Source organism: Bos grunniens, chromosome 13, assembly GCF_055505025.1.
Source record: "Bos grunniens cultivar Pamir isolate PY7600 chromosome 13, Bosgru_T2T1.0, whole genome shotgun sequence".
Classification (NCBI taxonomy): Eukaryota; Metazoa; Chordata; class Mammalia; order Artiodactyla; family Bovidae; genus Bos; species Bos grunniens.
The window spans coordinates 40,742,346-40,761,478 of NC_141177.1; the positions used below are offsets into that span (position 1 = coordinate 40,742,346).

The following is a 19,133-nucleotide window of genomic DNA, read 5'->3' on the forward strand; positions in this document are numbered from 1 at the left end:
GAGTCCAGACCTGTGGTGGGACCCGCCAACACCCCCTGGCAACACACTGGGACTCCATGATCACGTGTCCTAAAGCACATGCCACGGTAAATAAAGCGCGTGAGGCCAGGCTGAGAGCAGGCACATCTCGCTGATGAAGCAGTCAGTGACTGGTGTCCACTCAGCACAAAGATGCAGGGGACATGTGGAACGCTGGCAGTCACACCGAGGAACGGTGCTTCCCCACTGGAGGCTGGCCCTGGGGACCCTACTGCCCTGGGCAGGCAGGGGCCCCATCCAGCTCCCTTCCTGTGGCCAAGCTGACGAGACACCTGAACGTCCTGGCCCAGAGGCACAGCTGGGGCCGGGACCTCCGGGCTTTGTGTGCAGGTCGGCGCCCAGCCACCTGCAGCATCCAGCCCAGATACAGGGACACTGCAGAAAAGCATGGTGGTCTGTATGTTCCCGCCCAACGCCAAGTAAGAGCATAGAGGCCGTCACCTCACCTTGCCCCCGATCATGACAGTCCTGGGCACAAAGGCCTGGGTCGGGTCCTTCTTTATTCCTGCAAGACAAACAGAAGACAGCCAAGTGAGACAACTGGAGCCAGATACGCCTGAGCCTTGTGCTTGCCACAGAGACGAGCATCCTCAGAAACCAGCCCAATGCAAGCGGTGCACCGCAGGAGCTTCTGTTTACAGAACTCTGCACTGTGTCCAGGTTGGTGCCAAAGGCTAACCAGAAGCAGATTCTTCCAGAAGGTTCACTGGAAAAGCTGCGCCTTTGTGTCCAGAACAGCCTAGACAGGAGCTCCTTTGGGTCTGGTGACCAGGACTGAAGGCCCTTGCGTGTGATGGGCACTCGAAAATGGGTTGACCTTGGGACAGTGGTGATTAACCTGCACAGGGTGTCAGTGAGACCCCCGAGCCCCCTCCCTACTGGGACAGAGGGTGAGAAGCCCCCCAGAGCTTTCCTGCACAGGAACAGACAGCTCGCCTCCAGCCCCAGCAGAATGAGGTGTCCTTGCCAGGCCACTGGGTTTTCAGATTTCATCGGGGTGGTGGTGTCTACAGAGGTGCGGGGCTGCCCTGAACAGTATTCACCAGGATCGGGAATCGCCCAGGAGATTTACAGGAACTGCTAAGGGGCATGGCTGATCTTTAACATCTGACCTCAGGTTCCTGTAGTCCCTGAGTTTTGAACCTTCCTGCTTCCAGATAGTGGACAAAGTGACCTAGAGAACAAGAAAAAAAAAAAAAAGCCCCAAATCCACAAGCTACATTGTAAAGAAGAAAAATATGCAAACTCCAGATCACTGAGCAAGTCCTGCCGGGTCACGAGATGGGTGGGAGATGGGGCTGTGAGCGCAGGGTCTCAGGAATCCCGGCCTCATGGGGAGGGAGGGGACGAGGCAGGCAAAGAGCCCCTGAGGGCTGGGCGGGTGGACTATGTCAGCCCCTTTCCCACAGGGAAACCTCGGAAAGGGGCCTGGACAACCTGGTGGGCAGAGGCCCACAGGCCATGATGCCTCCTGAGCCAGCCTGGAATTAGAGCCACAGAGGGGGGGACACGGCCACAGAGAGGGGACACAGCCTCAGAGAGGGGACACAGCCTCAGAGAGGGGACACAGTCACAGAGAGGGGACACGGCCTCAGAGAGGTTCACGGCCTCAGAGAGGGACACGGCCTCAGAGAGGGGACATGGCCTTGGAGAGGGGACACGGCCTCAGAGAGGGACGCTGCCACAGACAGAGGACATGGCCTCGGAGAGGGGACACGGCCTCGGAGAGGGACACGGTCACAAAGAGGGGACACGGCCTCAGACAGGGGACATGGCCTTGGAGAGGGGACACAGCCTTGGAGAGGGACACTGCCACAGACAGAGGACATGGCCTCGGAGAGGGACACGGTCACAGAGAGGGGACACGGCCTCAGAGAGGGAACACGGCCTCGGAGAGGGACACGACCTCAGAGAGGTTCACGACCTCAGAGAGGGACATGGCCACGGAGAGGGGACATGGCCTCGGAGAGGGAACACGGCCTCAGAGAGGGGACACAGCCTCAGAGAGGGACACTGCCACAGAGAGAGGACACGGCCTCGGAGAGAGGACACGGCCTTAGAGAGAGGACACGGCCTCGGAGAGGGAACACGGCCTCGGAGAGGTTTACAACCTCAGAGAGGGGACACGGTCACAGAGAGGGACATGGCCTCAGAGAGGGGACACGGTCACAGAGAGGTTCATGGCCACAGAGAGGGACATGGCCTCAGAGAGGCATCTGGAGCTGGGAGGCCTGCAGTGCCCTGAGCTCACGAGGCTCCGGCCAGGGCCTTGATGCAGCTCCTCCGACCCCAACACACAGCTTCGCCACAGACAAGGGAAGTGGAAGCCGACCCCCGTAAGTCTCCAGCCTATGAGGATGGTCAACGCAGACGGGAGACCACAGCCCAAAACACAACACCAAGGTGGGGGAAAACACAGGCCACAAGGCAGAACGGCCCCATGAGGTGCGACCCGATCACAGAAAGCACAGGGAGGAGAAACAGGCAGAGAACAGCACGGAGACAGGAGCAGCAGACAGCACGGGGCAGAAAAGAGGGGAGCGAGCCCACCACGAGCAGAACGACGGTGGGAGAAAACCCCAACCCCACACCGCACCAGAGCCCCAGGAGGAGAAAGCCGGATCCGGGTTTCCACGTATTTCAAGGCAGTCCTTAGACAGGAGAGAAGACACCAGCCAACACGCTCAGAGGGCCTCGAGCATGGAGAGAACTGACTGGATGGCCAGCGACAGCTGAGCCGGACGAACTGGCCAAGAGAGCTGCCCCCGAGGACCACCCTCCTGACTGCGCTACCTCAGGAAAGAGCGAGGCCGAGGACATCACCTCAGCCCAGTCACCCTTCCTGGGAAAGGCCACCGACGCCGCGGACACAGAAAACCCCGGGTCGCAGGAACCAAGCAGAGGGGTGACTGGACGGCCCTCACAGCAGACTGGGACCCAAGTCAGGGCACGGTGAGGGGGCTGCCCTGGGGAGACCATAAGCACACCCCGGTGCACACACACACCGGTGGATGAGTGGGTGGGGGCGCACGCCCTGTCAGTCCCGTCAGAACGCTGCCAAGGCCCCGAGCAGGGGCAGTTCAGGGGGCAGTAGGTGGCCCTGGCCACCAGAGGGGGCGGGGAGGGAGGGCAGGCCTCTGGGAGACCCGACCCGCTGCTCAGGAGCAGGGGACTCGGGGGCACTGCTGGGGCAACGACAAAGGAAATGCAGGAAATCGCAACTGTGAAAGGAAACCCCGGCTCAAAACACAGTCTCCGGGAACTGCCGTCTCCGACCCAGGAGATGCCTGGGTCACACGCACGGGAGGGCGCTCCCCTGGGCCTTTTCTGAGCACTGGGTCAGAGCCGCTGAACCGAAACCAGCATCTGAACTGTCTCATGAGTGACCGGGTGGGGCCCTGGGGACCAAGTCTCCCTCGTGGGAACTGGGGAGCTGACATTCTCTAGAAGAGCTGTATTTGCGGTTCCTTTGTTTTCAAAATTAAGATTCACTTTACTATTTTACTATTAATATTACTATGTTACTACTGCTGCTGCTATGTTACTATGTTACAAAATTTAAAAAACCTTGTGGGTTTCCTTGAGGCTTTATTACCTCATTTATAGAACTAGAAAATGTTCATAGTGACTTTGTGGTTAGGGAGCTCTTTGATTCACATTTGCTTCAAAATTAAATGCCACTTAAACGTTACTAGTTTAAGGCGTACAGATGTAACATACTATTCCATCTTCCAAGAGTGCACTTTAAATGCCTCCCTTGCTGAGTAAAGTGTCTCCAGGTAACTGTAAACAAGTCTAATAATAACTAAATGTGAAAGAAAGGCTACACAGAGAACCTAGGACACAGCCTCCAGGGACCCCAAGGCCCCACCCCAGAGGTAGGGCGTCCCCTGGGCCTCAAGCTCCCCAACCTCTGAGCTCACATCTCACTCCTTGTAGCTGCTCTGCTGTGAATACAGGAAACCAGAAGTCGCTGCTTAAAGCGAACGTGTCACGTCAGATCAAGCGCGTGAGAAAAAGGCCTGGTCCATGGCAGGGGGTGCGGGCAGGACACTCACGGTTGTACAAGGTGACCACGTGCAGGCAGTTGAGCAGCTGCCGCTTGTACTCATGGATCCTCTTCACGTGCACGTCGAACATGGACGAGGGGTTGACCTTGACCCCATACTGCTTCTCCAGGAAGGCGGAGAACTTGACCTTATTTTCCTGGGAGAACAGAGGTAAGGACAGTGGGGTGTCCACAGAGCTGAGCCTGTGAGCCCGTCAGAGACACGGTAGGGAGGGGCCGCCCCAGGGAGGACACGGTCCACGTGGGCAGAAGCGGGGAAGCATGACCCTGAGAGTGGATCCGCACGAGAGCTCAGAGCTAAGCGAGAAACCAGACCAACAAGCAAACCCTGGGAGAGAAGCGAGGGTGAGAAAAGCAGAAAGAGGAGACGAGAAGACGGGCGGAGACCCTGAAGTGAACACTATTTCTGGGCCCCCAGGGCCAGGCCAGTGGCGTAGCAGAGGGTCAGTCTCGGTCTTCAGAGGCCGCCCAGAGAGCCAGCCTGCCTGGCCGTGAGGCGGCTGTGGGGGGCCTGGGGGCACAGACAGTACCTCGAGTGGAGATGCGGGGCCTGCGTCTATTCCCACGTGCTTCCCCCGCAGACAAGCTCTCCCAGAGGACCCAGGGCCCCTCCACAGGGCCGAGTGGGGGCTGGGCTCCTGGCCCCATGCCAGGCCTACCTGCTTGACCTGGGCCACGTCCCTGATGAGTGCCTCGTCCCCGACCAGTGGCAGCAGCTTCTTCAGTTGGCTCAGGTCTGTCAGGAAACCCTCCCCGATTCTCTGCAGAACCGTGAGGGATACACAGCTTCTGCGCTCTGTGTCCTCTTTGGCCGCTCATCTCCACCACACCCCCTCCCAGGAGATCTTGTACACCGGGGCCGCTCAAGAACAAGGGAACAACTCAACAATGACCCCATTCCCAGCTCACACATCTCGTCAGGACTCACAAGCTGGACCTGAAGCCCAGGACCCCCTCTGAACTCCTGCACGGACTGCCAGGGCTGCCGACCAACCGCCAGGCTGGTCACACCTGTGGGCGGCAGTGCCCACCCTCCACTGATCTAGGAGCCCCCACTCTCCATACACAAGGGGGTGGGTCGCACCCACACAGCCCCAGGTGGGCCCAGGGGCACCGGCCTCACCTCCACGATGGTTTCTGCCAGCCCCGGGTTACACAGGAGCAGCCAGCGGCGGGGCGTGATGCCGTTCGTCTTATTCTGGAACTTCTCGGGCTCCAGCTCGTAAAAGTCCTTAAAGCTAAACACACAGACCACAGGCGACTCGGCAAACGCTGGTTGGAACAAGGTGGGCAAAGGGCACAGGGCCCTCTGGAGGGCCCCGGACCCAGCCTCGCTGTCTGTCTCCCCAGGAGCCCAACCACCCCGGCAGGTGGCTGGAGCCTGGCCTCCTCCCACTGGTCCTGACAGCGGGCCGCGGACAGACAGTGGGGATAAAACGGTACATCACACAAAGCCTCAGGCCAGCCCTGAGGATGAAGGCCACTGGGCGCTCACGGCAGGTGTCCCACTCGAGGACTGGGATGAGGACTGAAAGACGGAATTCTGAGATCCCGTCCCATGGAGAGGGGCTGGAGCAGGGAACCTGCCCTCGGAATCCCTCGTTCCTCTCGGGGATGAGCCCCAGCCCTGACCTCAGCCCTGACCTCCCCCCGTCTGGCCCGGGGCCCCTCATCCCCAGGCAGGTGCTCCAGGAGCAGATCTTCTGCCTGGAGAGACGGAGAACACTGACAGCCGGAGGGGCTCCTAGTGACAAGAGGGCTCACCCCCAGCATCGTCCATCGAGCCAGAGGCTCACCCTCCCACCACTGAGCTCTGGGTGGTTACCAGCCTCAGCCACTGTGCTGCAGGTGGCAGGGATGGGGTGGGAGCCGAAGGGCGCCCCCCACTCACACTGACTGCCTCACGATCTCCGAGTGGATCCTTGCCACACCGTTCACGGCGTGGGACCCAATGACACACAGGTGCGCCATGTTGATCCGCTTGCAGTCCCCTTCCTCGATCACCGACATCCTCCTCAGGCGGTCCACGTCTCCAGGGAACAGGGCGGCCACATGCTACAAGGACAGAGCAGTGAGCAGGAGGGCAGGGGCTGCTCCCTCAGGCAGGCTAGAACCCAGGCTGGCTAGCCCTGAGCACAGGGCTGCCTGGGCCCAGGGAGCCGTGGGCTCAGCCCGTGGACTTGGCGGAGCTGAGCAGGTGCCGTGTGACCCACAGGAAGAGATGAAGATGCTGCACCCGGTGGCCCAGGCAGGATATAACCACAGTCTAGCAGTGAGAACAGCCACTCTTTCACCAAAAGATCAAAAGGAGGAAAATCATCACACCTGAACCCTAAGTCCCCCCGTTCCTGTACCAGCATCCTCTCTATGCGTGACAGAGAAAAGACACAGGTGACTTTTCCCCATCACCCAAACGCTGCAGTGATGTCTCAGGACAAAGGCCTCTGGCGTGCCAGGAACAGACACTTACATCTGAACCTCCTCAGATATGGGAAAAAGGGCTCCCCCTAACCCCGAAAGCAGGGCTCCCAGTGTGGGGACCAGCCACCATCTCTGCCAAGGGCTAGCACCCAGGCACCAAGTCCTCTGTGAGCAGAGGCTATTCTGTTCAAGAAGCACCTGTTTCAGGCCTGACAGTCCGATATGGAGTGGAGAAGAGGGCTCAGGGGAGCAGGCGCGGCCCTCCTCCCCCCATCACAACAGGATGGGCGGGCCCTGCAGGTGCACCCCCGCTGCCCCGCCATGCTCACGTCCAGGTGCCTCTGATTGATGGCGTAGATGATGTCCAGGTGCCGCGGCAGCAATTTCTCAAACATGGACACTGGCCAGCGCTCCAAGGCCTCAGGCAGCACCGTGTGGTTGGTATATGCACAAGTCTTCTTTGTGATTTCCCAGGCCTGTGAAAATCCATAAACCCCACAGTGTTCAGAGAAGACCAGTTCGCAACACTCCAGAACACCCCACAATGAACAGAGAAGACCAGCTCACAACACTCCAGAAACCCTACAGTGTTCAGAGGAAGACCAGCTCGCAACACTCCAGACAGCCCACAATGAACAGAGAAGACCAGTTCACAACACTCCAGAAACCCCACAATGAACAGAGAAGACCAGCTCACAACACTCCAGAAACCCCACAGCGTTCAGAGACCAGCTCGCAACACTCCAGAACACCCCACAATGAACAGAGAAGACCAGCTAGCAACACTCCAGAACACCCCACAATGAACAGAGAAGACCAGCTCCCAACACTCCAGAACACCCCACAATGAACAGAGAAGACCAGCTCACAACACTCCAGAAACCCCACAGTGTTCAGAAACCAGCTCACAACACTCCAGAACACCCCACAAAGCTCAGAGAAGACTAGCTCACAACGTTCCAGGACACCCCACAGTGAATAGAGAAGACCAGCTGCCAGACGCCAAGCTGAGGGCCACGTGTAGGGTCAGAGGCAGGTGCTCAGATGCCACCAGGAAGGGCCCTGCCAGCTGCATGTCTCTGCTCTGGGGCCTGGAGCTTCCCAGACCCGTGGTGAGTGCTTTGCCCCTTACTCTCCTGATGTGACCCAGCACATACACCAAACCGATTCACTCTCCTGTCGTGACCCAGGACATACACGGAACCAAGCACCTCTTTGCTACCTGGGAATCGCCCGTTTCCTCTGCAAACCCGACAGAGCTCCAGGCAGCTTTATTTCCACCAAACTGACTTCACACCCGTGGTCCACGGACAGCTGGTGAAGAGCGCGGCCCCGCCCTCTGCTGGCCAGAGGTGAACTGCACCGGCTCAGCCCCACCCACAGGTGCACCCCAAACCAGAAAGGGGCTCTGGCACTAAAAAAGGGGGTAAAATGGCTTTATATGTTGATTTAATTTAGTGATATCAAGAAAACCCCTCTAAAGAGTCTAGGACCAAAATAAGTGAGGTGAGGAGAACAAGCCTATAAATAAACGATGTATTTCTGTAAGCTGAACACCTCTGGGTCTTTGGCCACAGTTCCAAGATGACAGAGCATACATGAGAAGCTCCGACAAGTGTCAGAATCCTTTTCTTGTCCAGAAAACCGCTCTTCTCTGGCCTTTGCCCTGCTGACTGTACTCAGCACTCTGCCCTCGGGAGAAACCCCAGAGCTGCTCCTGTACATCCTCCTTCCCCCGGCCCTGTCTTCCCAGCGACAGCATCCCTCTCTTCCCGAGGCCCCCAGGGAGGCCCCGCTCCGTGTCCCAGGACCAGCCCAGTCCTCGGCCCTGCAGCAGGGCGGGGCACAGAGCTCACCTTGTCCCAGTCCACCTTCTCCACGTCCACCAGGATCCGCATGAGCTCGGGGATGGCGAGCGCTGGGTGGGTGTCGTTCAGCTGGATGGCCACCTGCGTTGACACAGGGTGACCCCTTCAGTCCTCTCGACCGGTCGTGCAGAACTGGGGTCCTCAGCTGCCTGCCCACGGAGCCTGGTCACGGGGCCGGCCGCGGGCAGTGGACGGCGCGGCACGGGCTCTGGGTCCCAGTGTGGAGCACGGGCCGAGGAGCAGGGAGCAGGTCACCTCGGAACGCTGCTCCCGCCTGGCAGACGCGGGTGGCTGGCCTCTCCACTGAGCCTGCAACCTGGCTGCTCTGCCCGACAGGGACCTTCACAGCATCGCAGGCCCGGTCCTCGGAGGACATGGAGACCCAGGCTGCGGAGCCGCTGCCCACCAAGCCCGGCCCAGCCCGCTGTGGCCGGAAGGAGGAGGCCCCGCCCGGAAACGGCCGGCTTCGCCTCCCAGCTCAGCCCCTCTGCAAGCGCACCTTGTCTGGGAACGTCTCGAAGGAGGTCCTGACGGGGTCGCGGCAGCCGAACTTGGACGACTTGAAGCGCCGTATGATGTCCTGCAGGGTGGCGGCCACCACAAAGTACTCCTGCTTCAGCCGCAGCTCCTTCCCCTCGAAGAACTGCAGACACGCCCAGAGGACAAGTCTGGGCTCAGCCTTGGCCTTGGGCCCTGGGGCCCCCAACCCAGGGAGGGGCCCCCAACCCAGGGAGGGGCCCCCAACCCAGGGAGGGGCCCCCAACCCAGGGAGGGGCCCCCAACCCAGGGAGGGGCCAGGCTGGGGTCCAGCCCAGATCTGGGGCCAAGGTCAGGTGACCCTCAGACAGGGAAGGAGTGCAGCCAGGAGGGGGTCACAGCGCCCTGCGACGGGCCAAGGCCAGGAACACAACCTCTGGGGTGCAGGCGTCCGGAGGCCTCACGCCTGAAGCGGGAGACTCTGCTTGCAATCTTGTGGGGTAGGATGGGGAATGGGGGGCATTTTCCTGTGAGCCCTTCAGCCCAGAGTCTTGTGCTGCGGTGTGCACATATTTCGCTGGTAAAATAGAAACCACACCCACCGAGCTGGCCCTGAGGGCTCGTCTGCTAAGAATCTGGGGGCTGTGGAGCACGTGGCTGAGACCCCCATCTCACATGTAGGGAAACGCCTACAAAGCTTTTCAAACCACAATCGTGTGGGTCTCAAGGCGTCACTACAGGATAGGCACTGCCGGGCCCACCCGACAAGTGCACCCCCCGATTCTCAGGGAGCCACACCAGGTGCCGAAGAGCAGACTCCAGCGGCAGGTGAGGTGAGGGCTCTATGGCCATCTTTACGGGGAGGACTGGAGGTGTGAGGCCGGGGGCTCCTGGGCCCGGTCGGGGATGCCGTGTCTGTCCTCACTCTCAGGAGGTCAGCTGAGACCAGTGTGAGGTGCAGGGGGGCCCTGATGGAGCCCAGCTTCCTGCACTGAGAGGCAGCACAGATGAGAGTCCCGTTTCCCCCTGGTACGGCAGCAGCTGCTCACGTTGTCGTTGGGATACAGGACCCTGGAGATGTTCTCGGCCAGGTTCCGGTCCAGGACCGCCTCGATGTAGCCGCCCACGTTGACTGAGGGCAGAGAGCGGGGTGAGGACCCTCAAGCCTGTCAGGCTCGCAAGCGCCCTGATGGGTCTGAGGACAAGCACTCCCGAGCAGAAGGTGCCCCACGGTTGCTCTGCTGCCCAGCCCCTCCCAGCCCCAGGCCCTGGCTCTTTCTGGAGGGAAGCCTAAGGCTCACGGGAAACCTGCCCTCAGCCCTCCCGCGCTGGGGAGCCCTGTGGGCTGTGAGTGCAGCTGGGGTCAGTCTGGGATCAGGCCCCAGGTGGGGACAGGAGGGGACGCACAGTCGTGGAGCTTGAAGTCGTTGGGCGCCTTGGCGGACCACAGCCTCATGGTGTTGACGGTGTCGTTCTTGTAGCCTGGCACCGGGGTGTCGTACGGCATGGCCAGCACCACCTGCCAAGGCAAAGCGTGGTCCCCAACCTGGGCCGTGCCCCCCGAGGCTGGGGTGGCTCCCTCACAGAAGCAGCCTCCTGCTGGTGGCTGCCACCCACCCTCCTCTGGCTTCTCTCCTCCCTCCTCGAACAACACCAACCGCTCTCCAGGCCTCCTTAAGCTCCTACCTTCCACACCAGTGTCCATGGTCACCTGGCCCTGGGCAGCCCCTCCTCCCGCATCCTTGGCCTCCGCCCTCCACACCTGCCCTCTCGTCCCTCAACTCTGCGTGGGCAACTTTGATTTCGAGACTCGCTTAGCCTCGCCCCGCACACAGCCGCTATTTCTGACCATGCTCCATGTCTGTGGAGGCTCCTTCTATGGCCTTGACCTCGAACTTCAGCAAACCAAAGCAGCCTGTGTGCTCCCTGCTCCCCATCCCCGTGTACCCGGAAGCATCAGAGTGCTCTAGCCAACAGAGGCGCCCCCACCTCGGGTCCTCGCTGCCCTCGGGCCCTCCTGTGGGGCTGCTCACACTCAGGTCCACTTCCGAGGGTGGCTTCAGGGTGTGAAGGCAGCTCCCAGAGCCACAAAGGACTGGGTGGGGGGCTATACCCCAGTCTCATCCTTCCCTTCCATCTCCCCACAACCCTGTCCCTGACCCTGGCCTCAACCAGCCCTGCGAAGCATCTGCAAACCGCTCCGGCCCTCTCCACGGCCCGGCCCCATGGGAAGGCCCTCATCACATCCCACTGGGGTCTCCAGGCCTTTGTTCACTCGCACACACCTAGAAGACCAGACCCCTTCCCCACTTTTTAAAATTAAATACAACTTATTCTGGCATCTTGGGCTGCCGGCCTGCCTGGCCTGAGTCCCAGTTCAGACTTGAATCTGGACAGCCCACAAGAACAGCTGTGGCTCACGGGTTGCCCTATTTTTCCTCATCTGCCCAGATCACTGGACAGCGGACTCTTTCTTACTCACTGCAAACTATCCCCCCACCGCCGTCCCCTACAAAGCCCTCCTCTGACCCTCCCGCCATCTCTGAGCTGGGGGGACTCTGCGTGTGTGCCCGTCGGGGCCAGCACCGTGCTCCTCCAGCACCTGGTGTTCCTGCTCTGGTCCCCCTACCAGGGCCCAGCTGGGTGGGGATGCTCCATTCTGCGACATCTGCCCAGGGCTCCCTGCCCAGGGTACTGATGGCTCCAAATAATCAGTGAGCCACACCGGGAGACCCTACTGAGAGCCAGGGCTACACAGTGAGTGAGCGCTGGACCCTGGGATGCAGAGCTGTTCTCACCACCCACCCCCCCAGTACCCTGTCCCTCCAGGCACCAACCTGCTCACCACAAAACACCCTGAGACACAGCTCCTGTTTAACTACAGATGTAGCTTCATGGTTGGGGTCTGAACCGTCCCGACCAAGTGTGTGGGGAGTCAGCTCCCACAGGGAAGCCCCAAGGGAAGCCCCTGACATGAGGCAAGTTGAGGGTCCCTGTGCTCAGCCCCCCTCCCCAGGAAGCGCCTGTGGTACCTGCGTGTCCAGCCAGCGCACGCCTTCGGGGCTGTGCTCCACGCGCCCATAGAAGTGCACGGGCAGCATGTACTCCGGCCGCGCCTTCTCCCAGGGGTTCCCATAGCGCAGCCAGTCGTCGGCCTCCTCCACCTGAAGGGGCGGCAGGTGAGAGGGGCGCAGCATGTGAAGGGGGGCGGCAGGTGAGGGGGGCGGCAGATGAGGGGGGCAGGTGAGGAGGCAGCAGGTGAGGGGGGCAGGTGAGGGGGCAGCAGGTGAGGGGGGCAGGTGAGGGGGGGCAGCAGATGAGGGGGGCAGGTGAGGGGGCGGCAGGTGTGGGGGGCGGCAGCTGAGGGAGGCAGGTGAGGGGGGCGGCAGCTGAGGGGGGCAGGTGGGGGGGCGGCAGATGAGGGGGGCAGGTGAGGTGGCGGCAGGGGGGGCGGCAGATGAGGGGGCGGCAGGTGAGGAGGAGTGAGGGGGGGCGGCAGCTGAGTGGGGGGCGGCAGCTGAGGGGGGCAGGTGAGGGGGGGCAGGTGAGGGGGGGCGGCAGGTGAGGGGGCGGCAGGTGAGGTGAGCGGCAGGTGAGGGGGGAGGCAAGTGAGGGTGGGAGGCAGCAGGTGAGGGGGGCAGCAGGTGAGGGGGATGGCAGGTGAGGGGGGCAGGTGAGGGGGGTGGCAGGTGGGGGGGCGGCAGGTAAAGGGAGGGCAGAGGTGAGGGGGGCAGCAGGTGAGGGGGTGGCATGGCAGGTGAGGGCAGGTGAGGGTGGGGGGGCAGCAGGTGAGGGCAGGGGGGTGGCAGGTGAGGGTGGGGGTAGTGAGGGGGGCAGCAGGTGAAGGGAGGGCGGAAGGTGAGGGGGGATGGCAGGTGAGGGGGACAGCAGGTGAGGGGGGGCATGGCAGGTGAGGGTGGGGGGGCGGCAGGTGAGGGTGGGGGGGCAGCAGGTGAGGGCAGGGGGGTGGCAGGTGAGGGTGGGGGGGCGGCAGGTTGAGGGTGGGGGCGGTGGGGGGGGCGGCAGGTGAGAGGGGTGGTGGTCCTGGGCATCAATGGGCCCCGCCCCCCACCCACATCACCACGCCACCAGATGATGAGCCCCAGCATGGAAACACAACTGCAGTTGATTTACAAGGTAAAGATTCCCAATTCTGGTCAAGGCTCTCGATTTAAAAGTGAACGCTTTGAACTATTAGGGCTTCCCTGGTAGCTCAGCTGGTAAAGAATCAGCCTGCAATGCAGGAGACCCTGGTTCAATCCCCGGGTCGGGAAGATCCACTGGAGAAGAGATAGGCTACCCACTCCAGTATTTTTGGGCTTCCCTTGTGGCTTAGCTGGTAAAGAATCTGCCCGCAATGCGGGAACCTGGGTTTGATCCCTGGGTTGGGAAGATCCCCTGGAGAAGGGAAAGGCTACCCACTCCACTATTCCGGCCTGGAGAATTAATTCTATGGACTGTATAGTCCATGGGGTTGTAAAGAGTCGGACATGACTAAGCAATGTTCACTTTCACTTTTGGACTATTAAAAAAATTCATATAAAATGCAGAAAAACAGATCAAAATAAAAAGACATTAAGAATGCTTTGAATTCAGCAGTAAAAGGGAGAAGTCCTGAGGCGCACTGATGAACCTCGAGATGTCACTCGGAGTCCACACACCACTCCATCTACATGACGTGACCGGGACAATCAGGGCACGAAAGAAAGACGGCTCTGGCTACACCACACGTCCAGGACAACCAAGTCACAGAGACAGAAAGGAGGCAAGTCCCAAGAAGGAGCATTTGGGCTGTGGTTTGGGGACAGTGTGTGGCTGAGGTTACTGCTTCCTGAGTCCCTCTCTCAGGACTCTACAGAAGACGAGCCCCTTCTGCCTGGGGCAGGCAGACACTCATCAGAACTGGTCCTGCCTTTGACTTCCTGGTGGCAGGAAGGTGTTCCTTCCCTGTATGTCAGTGAGATTCCAACGTCAGAGCCTGGTCCCCTCTGTGGAGCAGGACCACGGGCTGTCTGCAGAAGCAGCATCTTCCCAAATACAAGAGGCCCAGCTGGGCTCTGGCCTGAGCCCGCCAGACGTCCTGTCGCCACACAGAAGCCATGTGCAATGAGAACACATGGGCGACAGGCCCTGCTGGCTGAGGGGATGGCATGCAGATCACGGAGCACCCGGGGCCCTCAGCACCACCCACCCCCGTCCCCTCCGCTCTGCCAAGGGCTGGAACGCAGCCTCCCTGGAGGAGCAGAAAGTCCAGAAGCAGACCTGACAACGCCTGGTGACTTTCTTGTGTGCCCGAGGGCCGCAAGTGGGCAAAGGAAGAAAACCACACCCACCTGCCAGCCATTGACAATCTTCTGGTTGAAAATCCCAAACTCATAGCGGATCCCGTAGCCGTACGCCGCCAGGCCCAGGGTGGCCATCGAGTCAAGGAAGCAGGCTGGAAGTCCAAACACAGGGACAGTCAGCAGATTCGAGGCCTCTGAGCCCAGGCCTGGACACCGAGGCAAGCAGACACCCCGTGTTGGGGGGAAGCCCCCAGGTGGCAGGCAGTAGCTCCGTGGGGACCTGTTGGCCTCAGGTCTCGTGAAAAGGAAAGGCTGAGGCTGCTGGGCCACCGCTGAGGCTCTTTCGCCTAAGAGCCTACGGCCAAGACAGCATCAACATGGGGACTACTTGGGGGCATGGGAAGGGGGACGAACACAAAGGACACGGCCAAACTCGGCCCATCTCCACACACCGTCCCCACCCTCAAGTGGGGTGCACAGGGCCTTTCCCCGGATGCGGGGCAGACCCAGCCCAGGGTGAAGATCTGTGGGATGTTTCATCTGCCAGAAACATGCTGCACTTATAACGTCTGCAGAATTTAACTTGAATTTAATTTAATTTAATTTAATTTAACTTGAATTCTGAAAGCATAAACACACACACACGCACACAGCAATGTTAGGGCATTTGCTCCCTTCACAGGAGGACGCCTCTCAGAAGGGGCAGGCGGGGCCATCGCATGGTACTGTAAACTCTGAGGCCCCACACACTCCAGGGAGGCACAGAATCGATCCTCTCTGCTCCAGAAGCTCCGGGCCCAAGAGCCCAGCAGGACACAGCGTGATCCAGTTTCACTGGGGCTGCTGCTTCCGCTTCTGAGTTCTTAACCCAGCTCCTTCGCCCCATAAAGGCCGGCAAAAATAATTAAAACAGGCGGGGGAAAAAATACCCCAAACTAAAAAACACCAAACTGAGGCTGCTCTCCAATTGGGTGAGAAAGGAGCGACAGCTCCGAGAGGAAGAGCTCTGCCTCTTCGGGGCAGTCAGCTCACTGCAGTAAGGCAGGAGCAGGTGCTTTAAGTTGGGCTATGTTCGTAAATATGTGTGTGATTCTATCCCTGTTCTCCTCCCAATCAGGAAGGTGGTAGGTATGTCGGAAACCTCTCTCTGCACCAGGTCCCAGGACTGGCAAATCTGGTCTCCATAATTATGAAGCACCCCTTGTATGAAAGAGAATAGTATAAGTTGATTTTTTTCTTCCTACTGGTGGCAAAGATTTCGACCTGGAGGATACACTGTCCCATCCACTCTGAGATACAAATCTGCCCTGACAGGCCAGCGCTGGGAGCACGGCTGACCTTGGCCTCTCCATATGCAAGTGAGCACACTGACCAAGTGCCGTGTCAGGAAAGGCCTGTCCTGGACGGGGGCCGGGGTTACCTGCCAGCCTCCCCAAGCCTCCGTTCCCGAGGCCAGCGTCCTCTTCTATTTCCTCCAGTTCTTCCAAGTCCAGCCCCAACTGTGAACAGAAACAGAGGTAACATTTTAATAGTACTTCATATTTTCCCTCAAGTAATAGGTGGAAAGATATTTAAATCCTGTGAGCTTGTAGCAATCAGAGGTTAGAGGCTGCTTTCTTTTAGACTTGAGAACCCAACATTAAAATTTGGTGTTACGATGTGGGGAGAAGGGAATGCTCCTATCCTGCTGGTGGGAATATAAATTGGTACAGCCACTGGGAGAGTAGTATGGAGGTTTCTCAAAAAATTAAAAAGAGAACTACCATATGATCTTGCAATCCTACTCCTAGGCATATATCAGTCAGAAGAAAACTCTAACTGGAAAAGACATGTGCACCCCGATGTTTGTTGCAGCACCTTCACAACAGCCAAGACATAGAAACAACAACCTAAATGTCCATGGAAAGATAAATGATAAAGAAGGTGTGGAATATTACTCACCCATAAAAAAGAACGAAATAGTGCCATTTGCAGCAACACGGATGCAACTAGAGATTATCATAGCAAACAAAATAAGCCAGACAAAGATAATTACTATGTGATATTACTTGTATGTGGAAACCAAAAAACAGTGCAAATAAACTTATTTGTAAAATAGGAACTCTGGCCACTTGATGCAAAGAGCTGACTCACTGGAAAAGACCCTGATGCTGGGAAAGCCTGAAGGCAGGAGGAGAAAGGGGACAACAGAGGATGAGATGGTTGGATGGCATCACCAACTCAATGGACATGAGTTTGTGCAAACTCTGGGAGACAGTGAAGGATAGAGGAGTCTGGCAAGCTGTGCAGCTTGGCCAAAGAAAAAGAAAAGAGATATCTAGTGAAATATTCACACGTGAACTATTAAGACATTTGATATTGGCTCTTAAATAACTTGGGAGTGGTGGGGCTATACAGGAAATAAGACCAGCCATGACTTGGGCTTGAAGACTAAGGAGGCCAGGTGATGATGGTGTGTGAAGACATTCATCACAGCAGACAATTTCCATGTATGTTTTAACTTCCCTGTAATTTTAAGTGTGTCCTTGATGGCACACTCAGGAGAGAGTGGCTTCTTATGAATTTCTAGTTTTTAGCGGAACCCGCTCTGGAACTGGAGCCTGGGGTGAGGCAGCAGTGGGATGTTTTTTTCTTTTTTTAAACATTTTTTTAAAAGTCTTTATTGAACATGTTACAATATTGCTTCTGTTTTATGGTTTTTTGGCCGTGAGGCATGTGGGCTCTTAGCTCCCGGTACCTCCTGTTTTGGAAGGTCAAGTGTTAACCTGTGGACCACCAGGGAAGTCTCGCATGTTTTATTTTCACACTGCACTTTAACTGTGGAGCCTGGGGAGGAGGCCGTCCAGCCCTGCACCATCGACAGTCCAGCTCACAGCCTCTGGTACCCACGTCCTGCCTGAAAGGCAGGCACTGCTAACATGTGCCTGAGATTCTCAAGTTCCATCATCATGGAAACCTTCCCAACACAAGCTTAACTAAAAGCTAAACAGCAAGTGAAATAGCATTTTAGGGGGAAAAAATGTACAATGTTTAAAAAGACACATGTCTCTCTGTATTTGCTATTGCTTGTATTAGTCGTTCAGTCACGTCCCATTCTTTGCAACTCCATAGACTATAGCCCACCAGGCCCCTCTGTCCACAGAAGCTCTAATACTTTGGCCACCTGCTGCAAAGAGTCAACTCATTGGAAAAGACCCTGATGCTGGGAAAGATTGAGGGCAGGAGGAAAAGGGGACGACAGAGGATGAGATGATTGGATGCCATCACCGACTCAATGAACGTGAGTTTGAGTGAGCTCCGGGAGTTGGTGATGGACACGGAAGCCTGGCGTGCTGCCGCCCATGGAGTCGCAAAGAGTCGTTAATAACTCAGCGACTGAATGACAACAATTCCGAGTAGGAGAGAAGGGCAATTTTACAAGCAGGTGCAGGACAAGTGTCTTTAGGGTGGGAGAGGGGAGCTGGAGGTGGGCCATCAGCTTAATAAAGTAAAGAGAAATGGAACTATATCAGGATTTCTGCCACGTGGGGTGGGCATGTGACACGCAATGGTCGAGAAGCTTCGAGTTTCGGCATCACAACCTGCCCCCATCCCTGCCATCTGGGCATTAGCTCCCATCCAGTCCTCACTTTCTCTCCTTGAGAAGGCGCGTCACCCACCACCCATCCCCCCCACGCCCGAGCGGTCAGTCCCAGATGGCAGCACTCGCCTCCGCAGGGCTGAATTAAGGCTCGGTGCCCACAGGAGACCACCCCAGCAGCCCGGTCCCAAGGACCACACCTGATAGATGGCTTCATCGCAGGCATTCTGGAGGCCCAGGTTCACCATCGTGTTCTGTAGGGTGCGGCCCATGTAGAATTCCAGGGACAGATAGTAGATGCGCTGAGGGAGCAAAAGGAGGCATCTGAAACAGCTGGTTCCGCCCCATGTACGTTCAGATCCCAGTGCAGAGCGGACCTTCTGAGAGGCTGCACTCAGCCAACACTGTGCTTACCCGTACCCCTAAAATGGGCTCCCTCCCTTCAGCCTTGGCCAACCTCACCTTTCCAGGGGCTGCCCCCCAGGGAGGGTCCTTCAAAAGCAGACTCTGTGCACTGCCCTTCTGGAGTCCCCAAGGGGACAAAAAGGAACCCCCCCCTGAGGGCAGGGAGGTGGGGCAGGGCGGTGGTGGGGAATCGACCCCCAGGCCAGAAGGAGCCCTGTCGGCACTTGGCAGGGGTGAGCCAGCCCTGCAGGGTAAACAGCTCCTGACACCTGCACTGGGCACTCAGTGCCAACGGCACGGTCAACACAATGGGACAGACGGATGGACACGTCTGCCTATTTCCATCTGCTGCCTATTTGCTGGCTTTGGGGGACTAAGAGATAAACTTCTGTATAAAAGAAGAGACGACCACCAACACTCGCTAGGGATCATGCAGAATTCCAACGCTTCCCACGCCTGGGGCTGTCTGCCCCCTGCAACCACCCAATGGGCCATGGAAGGCAGCGGCAGAGTCGAGATCCGGCCCACAGAGTCCTGCTCCTACACGGGACCTCCATGCTGCTTCCAGCCATCCAGAGTAAGGCCTTGGGGGGACTTCCCTGGTGGTCCAGGGGTTAAGGCTCCACGCTCCCAATGCAGGGGGCCTGGGTTTGATCCCTGGTGGGAACCAGACCTGACAGGCCACAACTAAAGATCCTGAATGCCACCACTAAGACCCAGTGGAGCCAAATAAAGAAATGTATTTTTTAAAAATATAATTTAAGAAAACTTTCCATACATATCAAATCTACAAATCGAAAGAACATGTATGCATACCAAAAAAAAGTACAGATTTCAGTCTCAGATAGCCTTTCTTCCACATTTTTTTTATCATATGAATGCCTGGCTTCAAAATTCCCATCCCTGTTTCAGTGTCGTTTAAGTCACAGACTCATCACAGTGTTACAAGCTTCTCTCCACCCACCACGGCTGTCACTGCTGCTCACGGC

The 19,133-nt window shown here is 58.1% G+C and overlaps 1 protein-coding gene across 2 annotated transcripts in view; it reads right to left on the minus strand.

Annotated features, from left to right (window-relative positions):
• The window catches only part of PYGB (glycogen phosphorylase B), a 35,593-nt gene that overhangs the window by 6,958 nt on the left and 9,502 nt on the right, over positions 1 to 19,133 (minus strand). For both annotated transcript variants that reach the window (XM_086333628.1, XM_086333627.1), the window contains exons 2-15: positions 17,940 to 18,041; positions 15,580 to 15,658; positions 14,208 to 14,311; positions 11,907 to 12,038; positions 10,282 to 10,393; positions 9,924 to 10,006; positions 8,897 to 9,040; positions 8,386 to 8,478; positions 6,859 to 7,005; positions 6,000 to 6,163; positions 5,232 to 5,346; positions 4,768 to 4,869; positions 4,098 to 4,245; positions 486 to 544 (exon numbers count right to left, since the gene is read on the minus strand). In XM_086333628.1, coding sequence (XP_086189754.1) covers positions 486 to 544; positions 4,098 to 4,245; positions 4,768 to 4,869; positions 5,232 to 5,346; positions 6,000 to 6,163; positions 6,859 to 7,005; positions 8,386 to 8,478; positions 8,897 to 9,040; positions 9,924 to 10,006; positions 10,282 to 10,393; positions 11,907 to 12,038; positions 14,208 to 14,311; positions 15,580 to 15,658; positions 17,940 to 18,041 — 1,584 coding nt within the window. The remainder of the gene's footprint in view (positions 1 to 485; positions 545 to 4,097; positions 4,246 to 4,767; positions 4,870 to 5,231; positions 5,347 to 5,999; positions 6,164 to 6,858; positions 7,006 to 8,385; positions 8,479 to 8,896; positions 9,041 to 9,923; positions 10,007 to 10,281; positions 10,394 to 11,906; positions 12,039 to 14,207; positions 14,312 to 15,579; positions 15,659 to 17,939; positions 18,042 to 19,133) is intronic.